The 21799-nt window shown below is 35.9% G+C and overlaps 2 protein-coding genes and 1 pseudogene across 2 annotated transcripts; 2 read left to right on the plus strand and 1 right to left on the minus strand.

Annotated features, from left to right (window-relative positions):
• Positions 1-283: 283 nt before the first annotated feature.
• On the plus strand, positions 284-12131 carry LOC109210721 (V-type proton ATPase subunit a1-like). The gene is made up of 17 exons (XM_019374174.1): positions 284-705; positions 3058-3102; positions 4275-4397; positions 4532-4639; positions 5242-5355; positions 5453-5626; positions 5872-6009; positions 6418-6525; positions 6645-6752; positions 6855-7003; positions 7627-7780; positions 7881-8041; positions 8974-9180; positions 9261-9444; positions 10065-10148; positions 10712-10908; positions 10996-12131. The coding sequence occupies exons 1-17, from the start codon at positions 565-567 to the stop codon at positions 11057-11059; spliced, it is 2259 nt and encodes a 752-aa protein (XP_019229719.1). The 5' UTR covers positions 284-564; the 3' UTR covers positions 11060-12131.
• A 3486-nt stretch (positions 12132-15617) lies between these two features.
• Positions 15618-19129, plus strand: LOC109210722 (DDB1- and CUL4-associated factor 8-like). Its single transcript, XM_019374175.1, has 5 exons — positions 15618-15913; positions 17030-17281; positions 17587-17730; positions 17810-18496; positions 18586-19129. Exons 1-5 carry the CDS (start codon positions 15803-15805, stop codon positions 18811-18813), a joined length of 1422 nt encoding a protein of 473 aa, XP_019229720.1. The 5' UTR covers positions 15618-15802; the 3' UTR covers positions 18814-19129.
• A 286-nt stretch (positions 19130-19415) lies between these two features.
• On the minus strand, positions 19416-21563 carry LOC109210719 (annotated as a pseudogene).
• Positions 21564-21799: the final 236 nt, after the last annotated feature.

The following is a 21799-nucleotide window of genomic DNA, read 5'->3' on the forward strand; positions in this document are numbered from 1 at the left end:
TCAATGTCTTCAGAACTTATTCAACACCGGTCACAATTTGTATTCGATGCCAACTATTTACTAATTCATATCTTACGTGTCTTCATTTCCACATGTCATATTGTGGTTCATCCACCTGTGGCTAATCAATTTACCCCATATAAGTAGGCACTTTAATTTTCTGCATAAAATAATATCCTTTTTTTTCTTTTTGAAATTACATACATAGTTTATTATGACTCACCATTTGACCAACGACTAAAAGGTAGCGTAAATTACAATTTCATTTCTAATAATCTGAATTTTCTCATTTTTACCACTCCATCCCTCTCTCCTTACTTCAGACTCAAAAATTAAAAGAAAAAACCGAATTTCCCATGGCAGTTAGTACCCATTTGGCACCCCCTGCAAATAAAATACGCATGAACTGAAATTCCAAAATCGGTGCCGCCATTAATAACAAAAACTCAGAGAAACGTACAAAGTACGATAAGAAAAGTGTGACTGTTTGTGTTTTCTGTGATCAGATCTGAAGAAAAATTAGATAGGATCCCTCTACACTAATTTTTGTTCAGTGTATGGAAAATGGAGTACATAGACAATTTGCCTCCAATGGATCTGATGCGTTCAGAAAATATGACATTTGTACAGCTTATCATTCCTGTTGAGTCGGCTCACCCTGCTATTACTTACCTTGGCCAACTTGGCCTTCTTCAGTTCCGTGATGTACAGATCTATACCTCTTTCTCGTTTCTTTATTTATTTGATTATTTAAATTTAATTAATTGCACCGACTTTATATTTATTGTATGCTAATTTTATGTATTTTTTTATAAGGATGCTAATTTTATGTATTAAGCTGGTTATTATTGTTGCTTTGTTGCCATGATCCACTGAGGTTCGGCCCTTTGTTGTTCCAATTTGAAATTAAAAAGATAACATTCTTTGTGTTGCTTGGATATTAGAACATTAATTATGGTAATGATGTGGATTTATTCCCTGTTGGTAGTAGAGAGGACTTGTCATGTTGGTGCAATTGGGATTAAGAGCTGATATAATAAAAGAGTTCTTTTTTTTTCTTTTTTAATTAAGACTTGATATGGATGATACATTATGAGCTTAAATATTGGGATTGGAGTGAGTAAGGAATTGAGGTTGAATTAGTTTTGATCACATTATGATTTGAATGGCTAGAAATGAGGGCCACAAAGTATCTTTGTAGTATTCCTCTAGCTACTAGATCTGGTTGATATTGTGTTTAATAATCTTTTCATCTTTTCAGAGCTGCCGTCTTCGTCACTAGTTCCTCAGTTTTATTTTATATGACGATATTTGATTGGATGCCGTTTAAGTTAGTTTGATAGAGAAACTGATACAAAGAAATTTTTTTTTGATAGAGAAAACATCACATGGAAAGCAAAAAGTTGAATTGCTTAATTAATTGGAAGTCTTGAAAGCTATGAAAGTTCTATATAAATAGAATGGTATCAAAATGGAATGAGTTTCATATAAATTGGGATGGAGGAGGGAGTATTAGAAGACTGATGATTAGGAGCAAGTCTCTCGAGACTGATGGATCAATATCTTGATCATTTCTTAGATATGTTATGTAATGGTCAGATAGTCTGTGCCTTCTTTTTTGGTGTAACTGTTGTACCATCTTGGTATTTTATTAATAAAATTTTATCCCATCTTATAAAAAAAAATGTCTTTAGAGTTTTTCTTCATCCGTTTGGGCTGGTAATTAACACCATCCACCCACCTTTAACCAGATTTTGGTGCTCTCAAAGCCCTTACATGCTATAAGCCTCTTCACCATTGCCATTCATTTAGTCTGCACAAGAACTTTCAACCTTCCTAAACATATGACTAATGTTTTAATGTTCAAAGTCAGCTAGATGGAAACGGTTGTAAATGGTAAAATAAGGTAGTTCTCTTTACCTTTTGGCCTCAGTAAAGTTGAGTTATGGCGGATGATAACATGTTAGAGTCCCAAAAGATCTTCTAAGAGATCTATTTCTCTTTTTCCTCAGTTGTACACGTGATCAGGCCTCTTAAGTTGGAACAAATTGCTAATTGCTATCTTGCCTGAGCACAAGAGAAGTAGTCATCATTCTTTTTTCCTTTGTTTCCTGTGAATTTGATTTGAAAAAGTGTAGCTGCTTAAAGCTTACGAACCTTCAAGTTGTGATGATTTCTACGGTCACATCTGAAATAGTGACTACATATAGGAACTTTCTTTTGATCTCTAAGCTTGACAAAACACATCCTTATTAGCACAGCACTTATCCTAATTACTGAAATGCATCTCCAAAGGAGATAAATGAATTTTAAATTTCTTGGGTTTGCCTCTGATTATGCTAATGAAAAGAGAGACCAAGGAACTGGTTTACGCAAATTTGTCATCAAGTAATAAATTGATTTGCTTTCTAACGGACAACACATTTTTAGATATTAGATGCATTATTTGTATTGCAGGAAGATAATCATGACAGGGTACAAACTTTTGTTCCAAATCACCCTTACTTCTTTGGCCTCTGTTTCTTCTGAACAAAGAAATGTTGTAGGCAGGGTTGCTTTTTCTTTTGAAATTTGAAGTAGTATTTGAAAGATAGATTCATCTTTAAATCTGGGTATCTTAGTTCCCTTCATTAATAAAACATTTACTACATAAAGAAAAGGTTTTGATCTTGAAGGGCCAAAATGAAGTGTATTTCAATAAAACAGAATGTAATGTCCTTCTACCGAATTGTCTTGGTGCAGTGTCTGTATGGATTTAGTTAATATCTTAAAGGAATGAAAAGTTCTCTATGCTTGTTTTTGCTTTTGGAGTTGGCAGGAGGATGAGTAGAGTAGCCCTTTCCTTCATTCCTCATGTTTCAGGGTTACTATTAATCACATGATTTCGTCCTTTAGTCTGTCATTACTATTCATCTCTCTGACTAGATTTTGGTTGTGGCAAATTGATGTCTTTACTTATGCCTTATAATACAAATGTTTGGTATCTTTTGTCTGCGTCACCTTCTTTCTTGTTGTTAACTGGGAAACATACTCACTATTTAAGTTTTCCTTGTGCAGTTAAATGATGATAAGAGTCCTTTTCAAAGAACATTCGTAAACCAGGTATACACTAATAGTGAATATCACATCTTTGTGTTGAATATTCTAAATGTTGTTACCTCAGTGGAATTCGTCTGTGTCAATAACTTAATTTATTGAATTGTTAATCATTGTTAGCATGCATTTTTGACAAATCATAATCATTATTAACTTTTGCTGAAAAACTTTGAAAGTTGATGAAAGTCAATTGCTTTAGTCAAGATAAGAAGTACCTTTATCTTATCTCAGCTTGTAATGGTAGTGTAGAGTTACACTGAGGTTATATATAGGATATTGAAAATGTTTGAAGTAAATAATGTTGTTGCTATTCTTTATCTTCAAGACTGGTCTGATTTTAAGATAAACTCCTCCATATAATCCTGCACTGATGCTACTATGGTGATTGATAATTCATATTGTAAAGTCAACCTTAGTTACATGAAACATCTGATTGCTAAAATTCCTTTGGTGCAGTGAAAAGAGTGAAGCTCCATAGGGTAGGTGTTTTCACATTTTGGGTTGCATAATTAGTGCTAAAATATAAACGCCAACCTACCTTGATTCCTCAAGTTCTAACATATATTTGTCCCCATCTCTAGCTTCAACATCTAAAGCTAAGATATAACTAACATATCGATAAGAGCAACATAATTGATCTCTCCACTTTTTTGACTCCATTCTCCCCTCTTTTGTCTATTATATCCATTTTAATCTCTTTTTATTTTTTGTCTTCAGAAAACTCTTTCTTTTTCAAAATTTGTTAAAAAGGATACGCTTTAAATTTTTGATATAATATTTTGATTGACCAATTAAAGGTTATTTTGGACACATTCTAGTGGGAATAGTATTCAGTACTTTGCACTTAGCAAATATTAAAAAAAGAACTGAATTTCAAGCAATTCAATGGAACTCTCCTATGTGAGTTGCCTTCCTAATGTACTGGGGAACCACTACTAATTTTCGAAAGCAGCATGATACCTCAGTGTTTCTGCTGGCAAAGAGGAGGTCAATAACTTGGACTGAGAATTCAGCACGTAATTTGTTAACTTATGTATGGAGTTATTGAAGTCTTCTCTTTTTTATAAACAAAAAACTACATTACTAACAACCAAGTTGGTATCAAAAGCATTTGCAGATTTTATGGTGCAGTGTTGTATAATTATCTTTTCATTGTAATTGTGGATGATCTTACATAGGTAAAAAGATGCGCAGAGATGTCAAGAAAACTACGATTTTTCAAAGATCAGATACAAAAAGCTGGGCTGCTGCCTTCTCCGCGTCCTGCTTCACAACCTGATATTGAACTGGAAGAACTGGAGGTGTTTTTCTTCTTGCTGACAAATGAACGCCTACTTTCTTGTCCAAATCGTGTTTATGCTTCTTTTTTATTTTTTTCCTTTTTATACTTTTTTCGGTTTTAGTAAATCTCATGCAGACCTATTCCGAATTTCAGATACAACTTGCAGAGCATGAACATGAGTTGATTGAAATGAATGCTAATAGCGAAAAGCTAAGGCAATCATTCAATGAGTTGCTTGAGTTTAAGCTGGTATTACAGAAGGTACAATTTAAATTCTCTTTCTTACTGTTGCATTAATGAGCTGCGTCACATTTTGGGAAATTGGTCCATGCATGACTAATACTGCTGTCTGGATATTTCATCACTATGTGTATGTGTGTCATGCATTTGTATTTGTTATGTATACATGTGCAAGGTATTGGCTTGCATTAATGTCCATCTATTCTGCTTCTTCTATCCTCGCATTGAACTGTTTAGTCATAATTAGGGTGTAATGCTTTTACAGTTCAAAAAGCATGTCTATGTCAACCTCCATAGGGATTTTTTTATATTTCTAAATGCTTAAGCTCTAATCAATCAGCATTTATGCGCTAAGCTTTTAATGGCTTCTCAAGTAACATTGTTAGTTGAGAAATTGATTCTTCGTACTTAATCTGGTGTTATTAATGCCTGACATGGTGCTTGCCAATTATGTTTCCTTCAAGCTTTTGAAACTTCAAACCACTCAACAAACTTTATGGACAAATCTGTTCTAGTTAGTTGTACCTATTGGACCAAAAGTGATACTTTTTCTTATGGTCGGGAAATATTTGCCTTTTCAGAGCTATTCTCATTTCTGCTAACTATAACTCTGCAAATTTTAGGCTAGTGACTTCCTTGTCTCAAGTAGAAGTTATACAACAGCTCAGGAAACAGAATTAGATGAAAATGTGTACTCCAATCATAGCTATTCAGATACAGCATCATTACTTGAGCAGGTAATTGATTCTTTCTTGTTATTAGACTGATCCGGTGCATGATAATGATTATCTGTATCTATGAAGCATCTGAGATAAGGTTTCTTTCAATCTTCAGGAGATGCAACCAGAACTTTCAAATCAATCTGGAGTAAGATTTATTAGTGGCATTATCTGCAAGCCCAAAGTTCTACAATTTGAAAGAATGCTATTTCGTGCAACAAGGGGCAATATGCTTTTCCACCAGGCAGTTGCTGATGAAGAAATCTTGGATCCTACCTCAAATGAAATGGTTACATTCTTTCTTCTAAATTGTTCTTGCGTTAATGCCAGGAAATAGTTCTGTACACTGGTGCACTAAGAACTCTTTCCTAATAAAGGAAACTGTCCATGAATTATCTTCTCACTTTATGCTGTATGGTTTCATCAATAACTCTAATTCCCATTCATATTCTTATTTCTTTTTATCCTTGCTTATTGAAAATGGCTAAGTATCAAGTTCACTATGTGGTTAACTCCCAATTCTTGCTTCTGCAGGTTGAGAAAATAGTCTTCGTAGTATTCTTTTCGGGTGAGCAGGCGAGAACAAAAATATTGAAAATATGTGAGGCGTTTGGTGCTAATTGCTATCCTGTTCCTGAAGACATGACCAAGAGGAGGCAAATAACTCGAGAAGTATGTTGGTTAACTTTTTAATGCAGTCTTTCTGATTACTAGAAGAGTTTCATAGACATCATCATTGAATGAACTTGTTTTTCTGCACCAGTCAGTGTACTTTGGGATGTACTGCTAACAGGACATGGAAGAATTTCTTTTTCTTCTGTCTAGTATCTTTTGTGTTTTAATGTATATCTGAGGTCATATTATGCATGGAACAAAGTATACATGGAAAATGGCCAATATATTGGTTGCACAATCTCTAGCAGTATCGCTATGTGATGTAGCTTTCACATCGCACCAGTTCGATGAGTGTAACCCTAGCTCTCTTTTGTATATTGTTCTGTACGTATATTATCTCGATTGTAATCTTTTTGAACTGCCCTGCCCTAACGTAAGACTATTGGGATAACATCTTGAGTGCAGGTTTTGTCAAGGCTATCTGAATTGGAAACCACTCTGGATGTTGGATTACGTCATCGAGATAAAGCTTTAACGTCTATTGGATTTCACCTCACAAAATGGATGAACATGGTAAGAGTGACGACGACAGTATAAGTTGTCACTTTTATAATACAGTTTAATTTGTGGCTTGTGAGAGCAAGTCTTTCTGTGACCCTGAAATACGAGTTGAATGCTCAACTCTTTTTTAGGTTAGAAGGGAAAAGGCTGTTTATGATACATTAAATATGCTGAATTTTGATGTCACAAAGAAGTGTCTAGTTGGAGAGGGCTGGTGTCCAATATTTGCGAAGACTAAGGTACTCTTCTTTTATGTTATTTATGTTAGCAGTTACATATGCACTGTTTCCATATGCATTATTTATGATAGTATTACCACGTACATGCTTTTGACACGTTAGATACAAGAGGCTTTGCAACGTGCGACAATTGATAGCAACTCACAAGTGGGAATTGTATTTCATGTGATGGGTGCTGTAGATTCACCTCCAACATACTTCAGGACAAACCATTTCACAAATGCATATCAAGAAATTGTAGATGCGTATGGGTAAGTAAATGTATAGTAGCATTTAGTTATCGGCGAAACTGATTTACAATGTAATGAGTTAGGTGATGCTGTTAAGTTCTGCGAATAGAACGTTAATCATTGACATTCATGATTCCTTGTTGAATCTAGTGGCAGGCGCAGCAGCTTGTTCATCTGAAATTGCTTTAACTTGGTTTATGTTTGTCTATATGATTCAGTCATTCACGGCCTCATGGGTCATGCCATCTCCTTTAGAGTGTTACTGATTTTGATGATAAACAGTACGCATATTTGGCTGGAATATTTTCCTCCTTTTCCTTTAGTTCAGACAGTGACATTTGCAGTATGGTATTTATTATGCCCGAGGCAAAATGATATATACTTAAAACAGAGAGTCCAGTTTTCTTCCCTTTCTTTGTTCTTCTTACGTTATGTTATTAATTTGGGATACTTCAGCTCTTCAAATAAAATTCATTTTCATTTGTTTTCTTTAAATCTTATATGAAAAATCAATATCCATTTCTTATACCTTTCTGGCCTGTTTGGTTAAGATCAAGTGTAGAATCTTTAAATATCAAATTGAAATATACATGTCTTCTGTTGCTTCTGAAAACAAAAGCACTTACTAATGTCTACATTGACAGTGTTGCTAAATACCAGGAGATAAATCCTGCTGTTTACACCATTGTTACATTCCCTTTCCTTTTCGCGGTGATGTTTGGAGATTGGGGTCATGGAATTTGTTTGCTGTTGGGAGCATTGGTTCTTATTTCTAAGGAAAGCAAGCTTAGCTCTCAAGTATGTCCTCTCATTGTTTCAACCTCTGTCTTGGAGTACTTAACATCATTAATTATGCAATTATATATTCCTTATGTGATCAAATAAAATTTTCTGACAGAAACTGGGCAGCTTTATGGAGATGCTCTTTGGCGGTCGCTATGTACTCCTCTTAATGTCAATATTTTCAATTTACTGTGGCTTGATATATAATGAATTCTTCTCTGTTCCATTTCACATATTTGGTGGCTCTGCATACAAATGCCGAGATGCTTCATGCAGGTATGAATTATAACCTTGTTAAGTTTCCATATTGAAATACTTCGGTCTGTGATCTGCCAAAGTAATGATAATGCAATCTCTTATATGCTTCTGGTCAATACTGTGATTTGCATTTTTTAAGCTTCCTCACCCAGACCTTATTACTTGATCAAAAAAAGCTTCGTCGCCCAGACCTTTAAAAGGATAGCAAAGGACACTTTTCAACCATGTTGCAAATCTGGATTATACCGAACTGCCAAAAATAAGAGCGAAGAAGTGGTTGCTTTGGCTACAATTTAAGTTATGTTATTAGATCATAGATGAGAAATAAACTATTCTTTTTTTTGGGGGTGGGGTGGTGGGGGGGTTCAGATGGGGAAGAGTAGCTTTTGTCTCCACTCCTGCGCAGGATTTAATTTTTATTTTTGATTTTGTGATTAAGACTTCAATTCAATACGATCATAACAGGTTACTTATAACTACAAGTAGTCGAGGTTCTTTGGATGTTTCTAATAATTTGATCTCAGGTTAATGCCTCAAATCGCTTGGTTTTTGGGATTTTCTTAGTCAGGCTTCTTATATTGTTATGTACTTATGGTGAAGATTGGCTAAGTTTCTATTTGATTTCTACATATTTTTAAGTAGCCTCATTGCTTTCCGGTCAGGTACAAGACACTGTAGAAATGCAATCAAACAATCATTATCTTCTCCATATTTCTTGGACATATTCAGATATTGCTTTGCTCCTCAAATAATGTTTATGATGGTTACTATTGATAAAAAAAAATAATGTTTATGATGGTTACATATCATTCGTCTATACTGGCACCTTACTCTTGCCTCCCAATCTTTGAATGCACGTATAGCTTGAGTTCGCTTTTAATGCATCGTTTCCAGCCAGCCCTTTTACTTTTGCAATTTTTTAACTGGGATTTTGATGTTTGTATTTACAGTGACGCATATACAGTCGGTTTAATAAAATACAGTGATCCTTATCCTTTTGGTGTGGATCCAAGCTGGAGAGGTAGCCGTTCGGAGCTTCCTTTCTTGAACTCCCTTAAGATGAAGATGTCTATTTTGTTGGGTGTGGCACAGATGAACCTCGGAATTATATTAAGTTACTTCAATGCACGTTTCTTCAACAACACACTTGATATTAAGTGCGTATTCCCTTTTCTTCTGTCCCCTCTTGATGGTTTTCTCGTTGAAGTTATTTATTCTGTTATTGATTTGTTATCAGGTATCAGTTTGTGCCACAAGTGATCTTTCTCAACAGCCTTTTTGGATACCTGTCTCTCCTCATTGTTGTTAAATGGTGCACTGGATCTCAGGCAGATCTCTACCATGTTATGATTTATATGTTCCTAAGTCCATTCGAGGCTCTTGGTGAAAACCAGTTGTTTTGGGGCCAGAGTGTGCTTCAGGTATGTGCCATCGCATCTCTTTCTAATCTTCTGCTCTTAGGGTTCATTTGATCTGCAGACGTGATAAGGTAAAACTTTAATACCACCGGATTACGTTGTAGGATATGATGTTAATTAATGGAATATGGATAAGATTGTAACACTTGTGTCCCATGTTTGTTACAAGGATTTTAAATCTCTGTGACAAATTTCCTTGGCCTAAATGCATTAAATAACTTATTGAATAAGGATTAATTTGAAATGAAGAATTAGTCATGATAATGTATCTCTGTATATTTGTTAAAAGCTATTCGACATTAATTAAAAGCAATACGAACAAGAAAATAAAGAAAAGGTTGGTGGCCGTGTGTGGGTGGAAGGGGAGAGAGAAATCTGTGGAGTAAAAAAACCATTTGATATCATAGGATAACTTTTGTTCGCTTCTCCCCTAGGGATAATTTATCCAGGACTTGGGGGTGGGTTGTGGGGGCGAGATGATATTATTATATCATCTATTATCGAACTCTACATAGACAACCAAACAATTGACCATAATCCCCCCTCACCCCCAATCCATAAATGGAACAAACCCTTGAAAATCTCTCGTCCCTTGCTTCTTTGTTTAACAATTATTATTGCAGGTAATATTGCTGCTTTTAGCACTTGTTGCTGTTCCATGGATGCTTTTTCCAAAACCTTTTATTTTGAAGAGACTTTACACCGAGGTAAGTACATTTGGTTGTTTTACTGGGTATGTTGTTGTGTAAGTACATTTGGTTGCTTTTGCTTTCTCACCCATCACAATGAATTGAATACTGTACTATCTTGATGATCCAGAGAAAAGTATAAAGGAATGGATAATCAATTTTCTATTTAAAAGGGCACAAGTAATGGAATCATTGAGGATGTAATCTTGTTTTTCCTAAGAGTCAGTTTGTGATTGTTGAGTTGAGGGAATTCTTTTGTAGAGAAGAGAGGTTGGGAATTTAGGGTTGCCAATGGGCAGATTGACTAAATTGAAACAAAACAGGTTGAGTCACTAAAAGGGTCACGATCCAATCCTCCCAAAGTTTACTTGCGCAAGACTGGTTTATTCAATTTTGGCTATATAGTAATTGTTTAATCATCAAACCAGAAGTGTTTTGTCTTTCGTTATACACGCGCGCGCGCGCACACACACACACACACACACATATATATATATATATAACAAACAAAACAAAAGAAATTGTTTTGACTTTTGACATTTTTCTTATGGTTATTTGGGCTACCTTATTATGATTCTCAGAGATTTCAAGGTGGAACTTATGGCCTTCTTGGAACATCTGAGGTGGATACTTATGAGGAACCAGACTCTGCGAGGCAACACCACCACGAGGAGTTCAATTTTAGTGAGGTTTTTGTGCATCAAATGATACACTCTATTGAGTTTGTTCTGGGTGCCGTCTCTAACACTGCATCATACCTTCGGCTGTGGGCTTTGAGGTATATCCTTCATTTTTAATTGTTTTTATCATTAACTTCAGCTTGTTTTACGTTTCTACCAAATTGATATCTGTGATGTTGGTGCAGTTTGGCTCATTCTGAATTGTCTACTGTGTTCTATGAGAAAGTTCTCCTCCTTGCTTGGGGGTAAGATTCCATGACTTTTAGCTTTTTTGATGTTCAGAATTTCCTTGTTTAGACACCGCTCAGTGTCTTCATGGACGTTAATAGTAAAGTTCGAAGTTTACTTCTGTTAAAATGTCAAGTTGTTGAATCATGAATCTGGTGAATACATTTGGTTACTCAAATTTTCTTTGCAATAGTATGGATTTGGAGGTATAACAAGTATTCCCTCGGAACTAGCTCAGTTCTATTCTGCAATGGCTCTAATCTGTTTAGCAACATCTCATCCAAATTATTCGTATTCTTATGCTGAAATATTTGGTGTACACGATTATCTGCTCTCTTGTACTCATTGTAGGAAGTCACAGAGGATAGGTAAAATTGGCATTTATTTAGACTATGCTGAGAAGTGGAAGCATGAAAACAGACAACCTATCTGAATGCATATTTGCTACCATGTTCCACTACAAACTTACAAATCCTAGGGCTAAATTTGTTATTATGCTTTGGTCTCTCTACTAAACGCTAGTATCTTAACTTGAACCCGTTATGTCCTAGATATATCTCTTTTCCATTTTGCCTAAAAATAGCTCTTTAAAATATTCTCCACTTTTAGTTATAGCAATATATGTATGCAACAGACCCTTGTAGTCTGGTCCTTCCCCGGACCCCGTGCATAGCGGGAGCTTAATGCACCGGGCTTCCCTTTATGAATGCAAACAACTAAAAAAATGTCTAAACAATATGCACAATCCTGTGCTATGCCATGATATCTGGTGCTTATATATTATAATGATGCGTGGTGACTGGAACTAATGTATCAAGGTTCTTTATCTAGACAATATGCACACTCCTGTATGTGTTTGAGGTACTTTTATGTATCAATAGGAAACACATTTGTTCCCTATTTGAGTACTAAATTGATGTGGAATCAAAAGGCTTTCTCATTCTTTTGGTACCTAAAACTAGGTCTCTCTTCTACCATTATTTGATTGATATACAATTTTGTCAAAATCTTTTTCCTTTTTAGGTGAATGTTGTTGTGGCATTTTCTAATGAAATGACATGACAGTAAAGACCATATCAGTGCTTCCTTCTTGCCCTTGTGTCTCTCTAGTTTTGTTTTTCTTTTGGCTGAGAAAATTGATCCCAAGTCAAAGCTGGAGACCCAACTGGTCTAGCCAAACAATTTTCTCTCCACCAAGTCTTGGCGAATCCAGCAGTCGAAAAGCAGCGATGTCGACCCCATTGGTCTCCACTATCCCCATGTTCCTGAGAACCTCATGACAACTGTCTAAATAATCCTGGGGATCCTCAGAAGATCGTACCGCCATAAGTAGTAGTGGAGAGCTTAGTGAAACCTATCCAACCTCCACAAAGCCTCCGAAGACGTAGCTGATCCATCACCGGTCTGTGCGGCTGAAGAACGCGGTACATGACCTCGCCATCCGCAAATGAACAGAGTGAGGTTCAATTTGCGTNATTCATGGAAAAACCTGAAAAACCTTACAGGGATTTTGGAAGGACCCAATTTTGGCTGACTACTATTGCGCGCTTTCTTTTGATGAAGCAGCTGGCTTTTAGCATAGAATTGTAAAGTTGTGACACACATAATCTTTCAGTATAGTGGTAACAAAAGGGCTCTGCTTGAGGTAATAGTTAGCTGTTAAAGAAGAGATCTGTAAATTTTTCTTTATAAATACTTTACATATTGTTTCCGAACACGAATGAGTAAGTTGTTTGTAAAGAGGGAAGTCTTTATAGCATTTATCTTAAGGGTATCTCATTCTTTTTGTGGAGGCAAATTTACAGAATCAGCAAATACATGCTCCTTGTATACATTTTATGAGTCTCTACAGATTTGTTGACAGAAGCCCCTCTTGAAATGTAATGCTCCTGAATCCTGATGCTTCATCTCTTTGTTTTTTTTTTTTTTTTTTTGAATCGCCAAACTTTGATAAATGAAATGGTCAAATTTAGTAAATTTGAATTAAATAACTACTGTATTAGCTTTTCTTATCTTTAACTTATGGGATCCAACATATTCTAACCTCGCTAATGAGGTCCATGACACAGAAATTGAAATTTTCTGCTTGTGCATTTAGATTCTCATTTGATACTTCTTCAGAAACTAGATATCTGAATAATAAATACAAAAATAATAAATTTGATGAATATCCATTTTTATAGTCTAATTTAACCACATCTTGTCGAGTTAAAAAAAGGAATAGGGGCACAATGGAAAATGACAGGAGTGTGCCTCTTTTCTCTCTCTACACGAGTGTGTTGCTGAGAAATAAATTGAGCAACATACAAAATTGATCAGTTGGTCAAAACCAATTGCATTTGTGAACCAAAAAGACAAAATTGATTAATTGTATTTGTAAACCAAAAAGTATATATATATATATATATATATATATATATATATATATATATATATATATATATATATATATTATTGGTTATTATTTATTGAAACGACAAAAAATATATATTTCTCAAATAAATTTATCAATTAGGCGTCTCTTTCATCTGCTTTCCGTATATTTCAGTCTATCTTGACTTTAGAATTCTTGAATTAAACGTTTTGTACATGAGACATATATAGAGACATGATTGATTTGTAAATAGATTTATGATTAACAAATCTGTAGGCCGCCTATACTACGTTTTAGCCAGAATGTTCAAAACTGACACTCCCTCTTAACAGTTTACCACTTTTCCAATGCGAGAAACTTTTAGGAAGTTCAAACTTTTTGCTTGAAATCTCATTCTTTATTACGATTTGCCTATTCGAACTCTCTAAAAAATTTACTTAATTTGAATAATCACAACTTCGTTGCTATAGATCTTGAAAATAATAGAGCACAATAGAAGACAAATTTATAAAGGTGATAGTAATGGTGATTAAGTTTCGTTAATGTTGGTACATTATTTTAGGTCCAATATTGTTAGGAGTGTTAAGATTTACATACCGATTTTAAATGTAGCTTCTAATGTTAGCAGCGTCTATTATTGGAGAACTTGAAAAATAATGATTCATTTAGCGGACTCTAATGACCTTTAATTTCCTCGAGATTGAAATGTTACTTGAAGGTACTAGTCTACTACATGAAAAATTACGAAACAGAGAATAAAAACAAATGGTAAAACCACGGCGAAAGCCATGTAAATCATGTTGGTATATATATGTATAGGGGCATTATTATATCAAATCATTGGTTGACCTTGAACTAATCACGAGTTCTCAATTGAGTTGTTTAGATATGAAATTTCATTTTTAGTTAGGGGTTTCGATTTTAAAAAATATGGTATAGGTTCATCTCTCAATTAATTCAGGTTCAAGGAAAGGTGACCGAAGGTACCCAAACTTTCGATCTCTTCTCTATGGCGGGAGGTTTCTTTGGGAGAAATTCAAAAATAGCCAGATTTACAAGTGGTCGTTCAAAAATAGTCATGTTTCAAAAGTAATCGAAATTTAGCCACTTTTCATGTAAAGATAAATCTGAGCGAAAACACTATTCAAAACCCGAAAAATACGTCAGTATATTATGCTGGAGTTCCAGCATAAGTATACTTGAACTCCAGAATATTATACTGGAGTCCCAGAACTCCAGCATAATATACTGGAGTTCCAGCAAAGTATACCGGTCCAGTATAATATGCTGGAAGTTCATACACAAGTGCTCGAATCTCCAGTATATTATGCTGGAACTTTCCGTGTGTTGGAGTTCCAGCATAATATGCCAAAAGTTCATGCACAGGTGCACCGAACTCCAGTATATTGTGCTGGACCGGTCTCTGTTGCAGCAAAATAGTGGCTATTTTTCATTGACTTGATAAATGCTGGCTATTTTTGAATGGCCAGTTCGAAAACTGGCTAGACCGTGCTATTTTTACGGTTTCTTTCGTATCAAAAATGTGTTGGGCGGGCCAGGGAAGATGAAATGGATAAATTCCACTAGGATTCCCACGAAGCAAGTGGAAAGGAAGTGGAGAGAGTCCACTTTAAATATTCCATCCTAATCATACTTTAGAAGATTATTTTTGGAATTATATATAATAATGATTTCTTTCTTCTGCTTTAAGAGATGCAGACTATTTTGGATAATTTATTAAACGAAATAAATATTAAAATTTGAGGATACATCTAAATTTCTGTATAACAATTATTTTAAATTTTCAGACAATTTATTTAACACAATTAACAAAAAATAGGAAATGCCCAACTAGAAGACAAAATACTTTCACATGCTCATGCAATTCTAAATTACTATCCTTGGTCCATACCATTCATATTTCAAAGTTTTTATACACCTTGAATTTAATAGTTTTAATTATAAAAATATTGGTCTAAAATACCTTTATCTCTCTCTTATGCCTCATTTAATTAACAATAAAAAGTACGCTTCTTATTTCATAACCTCAAATATTGTTGAACAAATTCAGTTGATCAAAACCAGTAGTATTTGAGATAAGATAAAGTAATAATTAAACAAAAGAAAAGAGGGATAAAGCATACGACGTCGTATGAAAACTGTTATATACCACCGAAAGGCAAACCAGTGTTATTATCTAAAGAATGTAGATGTATCTTATACCTGCAATGTGTCAATTATCCAAGCGTCCCCTACTGTTAACACAAATACATATATAATAATTTCCTACTAGCTTTTAAGAAAATGTCATGGTTTTAGTACTTTCTACTCTACCAAATCCAAAAACTTCAATTTCTATAGTAGAAAAGGAGTAGATTGATTAAGGAGAGATGGAGAGGGTGTACAAGGTTTCTGGTGGAGATGATTTAATGGAGTTTTATAAAAGAGAAATTGGGTTTTCTCACCCCAGAAATTTCTCTCGTCGAATCTCTGCTTCTGAGGTTTGATTTGTTCCCTCCCGGTTTTTGTTGTACGAGCTTAAATTATCATCTCTTTGAATTTATTATTTTGGGTTTGATTTTTGTGATTTTTTCAGCTGATTGAACTGTATATGAATACTTTCTCTAGTTTGATCAAATTCTTTTTTAATATGGTCAGTACTAATACTACTGCTACTATAACAACAACAACTACACCTCGGTCTCAAACAAGTTGGGGTCGGCTCTATAAACTATGTTAATCCATTTAAACTCATCTCTTACAGATGACTATTATAACTGATTCAACTAGCTTGGAGATGAGGGCTAACTGATATAATGGTTAAATATTAAAACACACACTCTCTTTCACACACACAAAAAGAAAAAACAAATAAACAAACAAAGGTATTCGACCTGCTAATGTTTGGTTGTGGTAATATTGGAGTTGTGGATATGACTTGATTAATACCTACAAATGTTTTTGGATTAGTACTGACAAGTTTATTCCTAGCTACCACTTTCTAACAATTTAGCATCCAGTAGAATGGACTTGATTTTTTTTTTTTTTTTTTCATTTTCAATGATTTTCAGAATTTTTGGGGACTTTGGGACTAGAATTTTGAATATGTTTAATCAGATTCCTTCTTGATGGCGATATCTGATGTGAGATTGTTGTGACTTACAGTATGCCAAGATAGATAAATAATGATGCCTTTCATACGCTGTAATGATCAAGTCTCTGTTACTGCTTAATTTTCGTATAAAGTCATACTTCAATATGCAAAGTTTTCACATTTAAGGTGAAGGTAATTCAGATCCATGTGGAAATTTATTCGGTAAATAATGAAGATAAATGATGATACTATTTATCTTTAAATAATGTGGAGTTTTATTCAAAAAGATAAAGAAATAATGACACCTTTCAGCTTTAATGACAGTCTCAGCTGCTACTTATGTTCGCGTAACTTCATACTTTTATATGTAAAATATTTCACATTGATGTGAAGGTAATTCAAAATCTATGTAGAATTATATTCAGCTATGTCTAAGGTGCTTGAAAGTTCATGTGCCCTAGAAATTTTTTGGCTAATACATTGTGCGCCACTGAAGAGTTCATTTTGTAATCTTGTGAGTCAGGCTATGGTCAAGCGACTGGATTTATATGGCAAGTTAACCGGTCATGAAGGATGTGTAAACACAATAGACTTCAATGCCACCGGTGATGTACTTGTCTCGGGTTCTGATGATAGAAGAGTGATACTATGGGACTGGGCAACGAGAACCTCAAAGCTGTCTTATCCATCAGGTCACATGGACAATATATTCCAGGCAAAGTTCATGCCCTTCGCGGATGATCGTAAAATAGTAACTGCATCCGCTGATGGTCAGGTATGTTTGCCATCTTACGCACTATAATATATGGAACATGCGAGACAGGAAACATAGAGCAAATGTTTTATTGAATGGTTCTGGCAATAGTATTTAAATGCGACATTTTCTTTTGTCCAAGTATAATTTCACACATTTGTTATCTGCATATATTTACATTCAGCTGTAGTTTCTGTATGATGAAGCGATACTTTAGACCTGCTGAGTCTGCTGCTTCATATCTCTAATTTGACAAAGGCCAAAGAAGATGATTGTGGCTCTGACTCCTATGTGCTTATTTCAACATATTGCAAGCACTGCTGCAGGTGAGGCTTGGTTTATTGCTGGAGAATGGTCGGGTAGAAACAAAAAGAGTAGGTAAGCACCAAGGTCGTGTACATAAGCTTGCTGTGGAACCAGGAAGTCCCTACATACTTTATAGCTGTGGTGAAGATGGTTTTGTTCAACACGTAGGTCGCGACGCGCTTCTTTACTTGTTACATTGTTCTCTTTTCATGTTATTTTGCCGTGACTTGCATTATTGTGCAGTATGATCTGCGCAGTAATTCTTCCTCAAAGCTTTTACGTTGCTCATCATTTGCGGAAAACAATAAGCACTCGAGCAGCATAAGGTTGAATGGCATTGTGATAGACCCAAGAAATCCTAACTACTTTGCTGTAGGAGGTTCCGATGAATATGCACGTGTATATGACATCAGAATGTACCAAATGGATGCAAGAACCAGTTCGGATAGGCCGATCAACACATTTTGTCCTCATCACCTGATTAAGACAAATGATGTTCATATTACAGCACTGACTTACTCAAACACAAGTGAATTGCTGGTTTCATACAATGACGAACTGATATACTTGTTTCAGAAGAACATGGGATTGAGTCCGGCTCCTTTGTCTTTGCAAGGTGAAGACTTGGACAAGCTTGAAAAACCACAGGTTTATTCAGGACACAGAAATTCACAGACAGTTAAAGGAGTGAGTTTCTTTGGTCCGAATGATGAATATGTATTGACTGGGTCTGATTGTGGGCATATATTTATCTGGAAGAAAAAGGACGCCAAGCTTGTCCGCTTGATGGTCGGTGATAGGCACATTGTAAATCAGCTTAAGCCCCATCCCTGTATCCCTGTTCTTGCTACATGTGGAATAGAAAAGACCATAAAGATTTGGGCTCCCGCATCCAAAGATGTTACTCCTTTGCCTCCTGATGTTCAAGAGGTGCAAATCCTAGCACTTCTGTTAAAGTTTTCATGTTTGTCTAATACCTGATGGCTTATGATTATTCCACTTTGTCTTGATCTAAGCAGATAATGGAAGCTAATAGGCGAGGCCGAGAGGACCATTCAAGGGTTACGCTGACCCCAGACATGATAATGCATGTTTTACGTCTGCACAGGAGGCAAGCACTGGCTTATATTGAGAGACGAGAAAATTCGGAGGATGTTGATAGTGACGAAGATGAAGGGGGAGGCGCTTTCGTGTTAGGATTCTCAGATGGTGAGGAGGGAGAAAATTCCGAATGCAGCATTAGCTAGTCCATATGTTTCGTATCCGCCAGCACAATTTTCTTTTTCTGCTTTACTTCGCTCCTCGCTGAGGGCCATTTTTACTTCTATCATGGCTCGGTCAGTTCATGCATCTTATAGTGGTTGAGCATTCACATGTTCAGAGAAACATCTTTCTTTAAAGATGGTGCTGGCTGCCATGTTCCAACAAACATGGTTAATAAGTGGGTGGTGTAATCTGTAGCCACTATCAAATTGAATAGTTCATCTGTAAATTCTTCTATCCTATCCTGGCCAAGTATGAAAGAATGGTTTAATCTTAAAAGTTTGTTCCTTTTTCAGAATCCATCGTTTACCTGGTATATGTTCTTTGTCCTTCTGTGGACTTCATTATCTGGAGTCAACTCAAGTCCCAAGCTATTATCTTATCTTGCATTATCTACATTGACATTGCACAGCAACAAAGTTGCTAACCGATAATTTTGCACCAATTTACGCCCTACAGATGTATTTAAAGGACTAATATACTGTCTTTCCAAAGAGCTTATCAACTCATGTAACTGAATAAAGCACAATATTTCACACTACTACAGATGTATATGCTTCTTAAATCATACTAACAAAAACTCCTTTCATTTACTGGGCATATCATTTGGTTTATCGTTCATATTTTTGTACTTGTAAAAGGAAGCAACCACAAGGAAATAATTGAAGTTTACTGATCCCAGGATACAACAGAGCCAGAAGACATTGTCCATTCTTCCATCATTGATATTGTCAGGCAACCATCCTGATTGTCTTTGAACCAGATCAATCAACACGTTCCCCAAATAGAACGCGATGCCAATAAACAATGAAACCATTGCAGTCGACGTGTTCTTCAATGATGTTGGAAATTCTTGGTAATAAAACGCGATATGTCCTGGAAAATGAAATCCTTCTCCAATTCCATTCAAAGCTAGCTGTGGCAGTAGCCAAAAGACCGATAATGGAACAATGGCATCCGTTTGTCCTTGTAGGTGGTGTGATCTACCAATCCTTAGTCGCCAAGACTCCACCAGCGCGGAAGCAGCCATGCACGCTATAGTTAGTGCATGGCCTATTCCAACGCGCTGAAGAGCGGTGAGAGTAAAACTGGTGTACTTAGCTAGAAAAGGGTTGAGTAGTCGGTCTATGAAAGATATAGTTATACAAGTGAACAACAATATGAAGACTAACATAGAACCAGCTGGAATCTGGAAATGAGGTTCCATATGTCGATCCATTTTGAGAGCCTGAAGTGTTAACAGGCTTAATTGCATGACTAGTTGTGTGGATATAAGTAAACCACTAGCCCACAGAGGGAAAAGCTTGATCAAGCTTTTCAAATCTTCAACTTGTTGTACTGTACATAGTCTCCAGGGGTTCCTAATCGAGCCGTCTGATTTGGTGTCTCCCTCAGTAATAAAAGCTGCACAATTCAAGAACCAGTACAACATGACTAGATCAGCTAATGAATTTGACAGAGGAAAATATAAGGAGAAACAACACCACCACCACCACCACCAACAACCCAGTAAAATCCCACAAGTGGGGTCTGGAAAGGATAGTGTGTACGCACACCTTATCCCTACCCCGAGGGGGTAGAGAGGTTGTTTCCAATAGACCCTCAGACTCAAGAAGACGAAAAGAGACAATATATCAGTACCAGCAACATAAACCAGAATATTAATAACAATGTTGAGTTTGCTAACAATGTTGAGTGTTGAAAAACAAGGGGAAAAGAGACTTACTTGAAGAATTTGCTAGGAATTGGAGAAGTTGTTGTGGTTTTGTCACTTGGATCATGGTAATAGTGTTGAGTTTGTTCCGAAAGAGGGACTCTCCATTTCCTAATGGCAGCGATAATATCACGCGCTAAGTTGATGAAAGGGCTACCTCCTTGTTCCTTAACATGACGATAGAAACGTTTACCAGCAAGAAATATTGTCAAGCCAAGGATGTTACAAGCCATAGATATACCTAAACCCCATGGTCAACCGATATTGTCCTCAACATATACAATGAACGCGGTGCTTAAAGCCCAACACAAGTAAAAGATGAAAATGTACCAATCAAATAACATTGCTTGATGTTTTGGTTTGTCAAATTGATAAACTCCCATGGGCGCGATTGTAAAACGTGTACCTGCAATTCCTATAGATGCTAATTCTAGTCCAACATACAAAACTACATATTGGTTTTTTGAGGGAGTTGTGCAGATATTGGATCCATCACCACACGCTGCAGGTCTTAATCCATCGATTGCTGCTGTCAACAGTAGAACCAACATACCCTACAAAATCAATATGTGATTCTTGAATCTTTTTCTAGTGTGAAGAAAGGAAGATGAATATAATGGTTAATGAAAAAGTTAGTTGTTTTTGTACCAGAGCTGAGATAAGAGAAGAAATCCAAATGACTGAAAAACAGCAAAGATAAGAGTCAGCAATGATTCCACCAAGAATTGGGAAAATAGTTGTCAAGCCATTGACCACATTGAAAACTTTAGCAGCAGCAATGCTCTTCATATTGAACTCATTTATTAGAAAAACAATCAGATTGCTCGTCCACCCTCCAGCCGCGAGCGATAAGCCCGCCATAGTTGCTGAACTTACCAATCAAAACATTCAACATTTCTTACATTGTCTCAACTCTTAACATGGAGTCTGTAGAAGTGAGTTCAACTGAATTCGTTGCTTTCAACTTGAACCATGTATACTGTGACGACCTGACCCGTTGTCACGTGAGTTACCGCACCGTTTTCCCCATTTTCTGCTTCTTTATGCTTCATTGTAAGAGTCTTGTGTGAACGAGTTGATTTGGATTGATTTCAGAAGGAAATGAGACACTTAGTCTCTTTAAGGAAGGTTTGGTTTGGAAAAGTCAACCGGATGTTGACTTATGAGTTAGAGGGCTCGGATGTGATTTCCGGTGATTCGGTTAGCTTCAGGGGATGATTTGTGACTTAGGAGCGTGATCGGAAGTGATTTTGGAA

This window comes from Nicotiana attenuata, unplaced genomic scaffold (genome assembly GCF_001879085.1).
Source record: "Nicotiana attenuata strain UT unplaced genomic scaffold, NIATTr2, whole genome shotgun sequence".
Taxonomy (NCBI): domain Eukaryota; kingdom Viridiplantae; phylum Streptophyta; class Magnoliopsida; order Solanales; family Solanaceae; genus Nicotiana; species Nicotiana attenuata.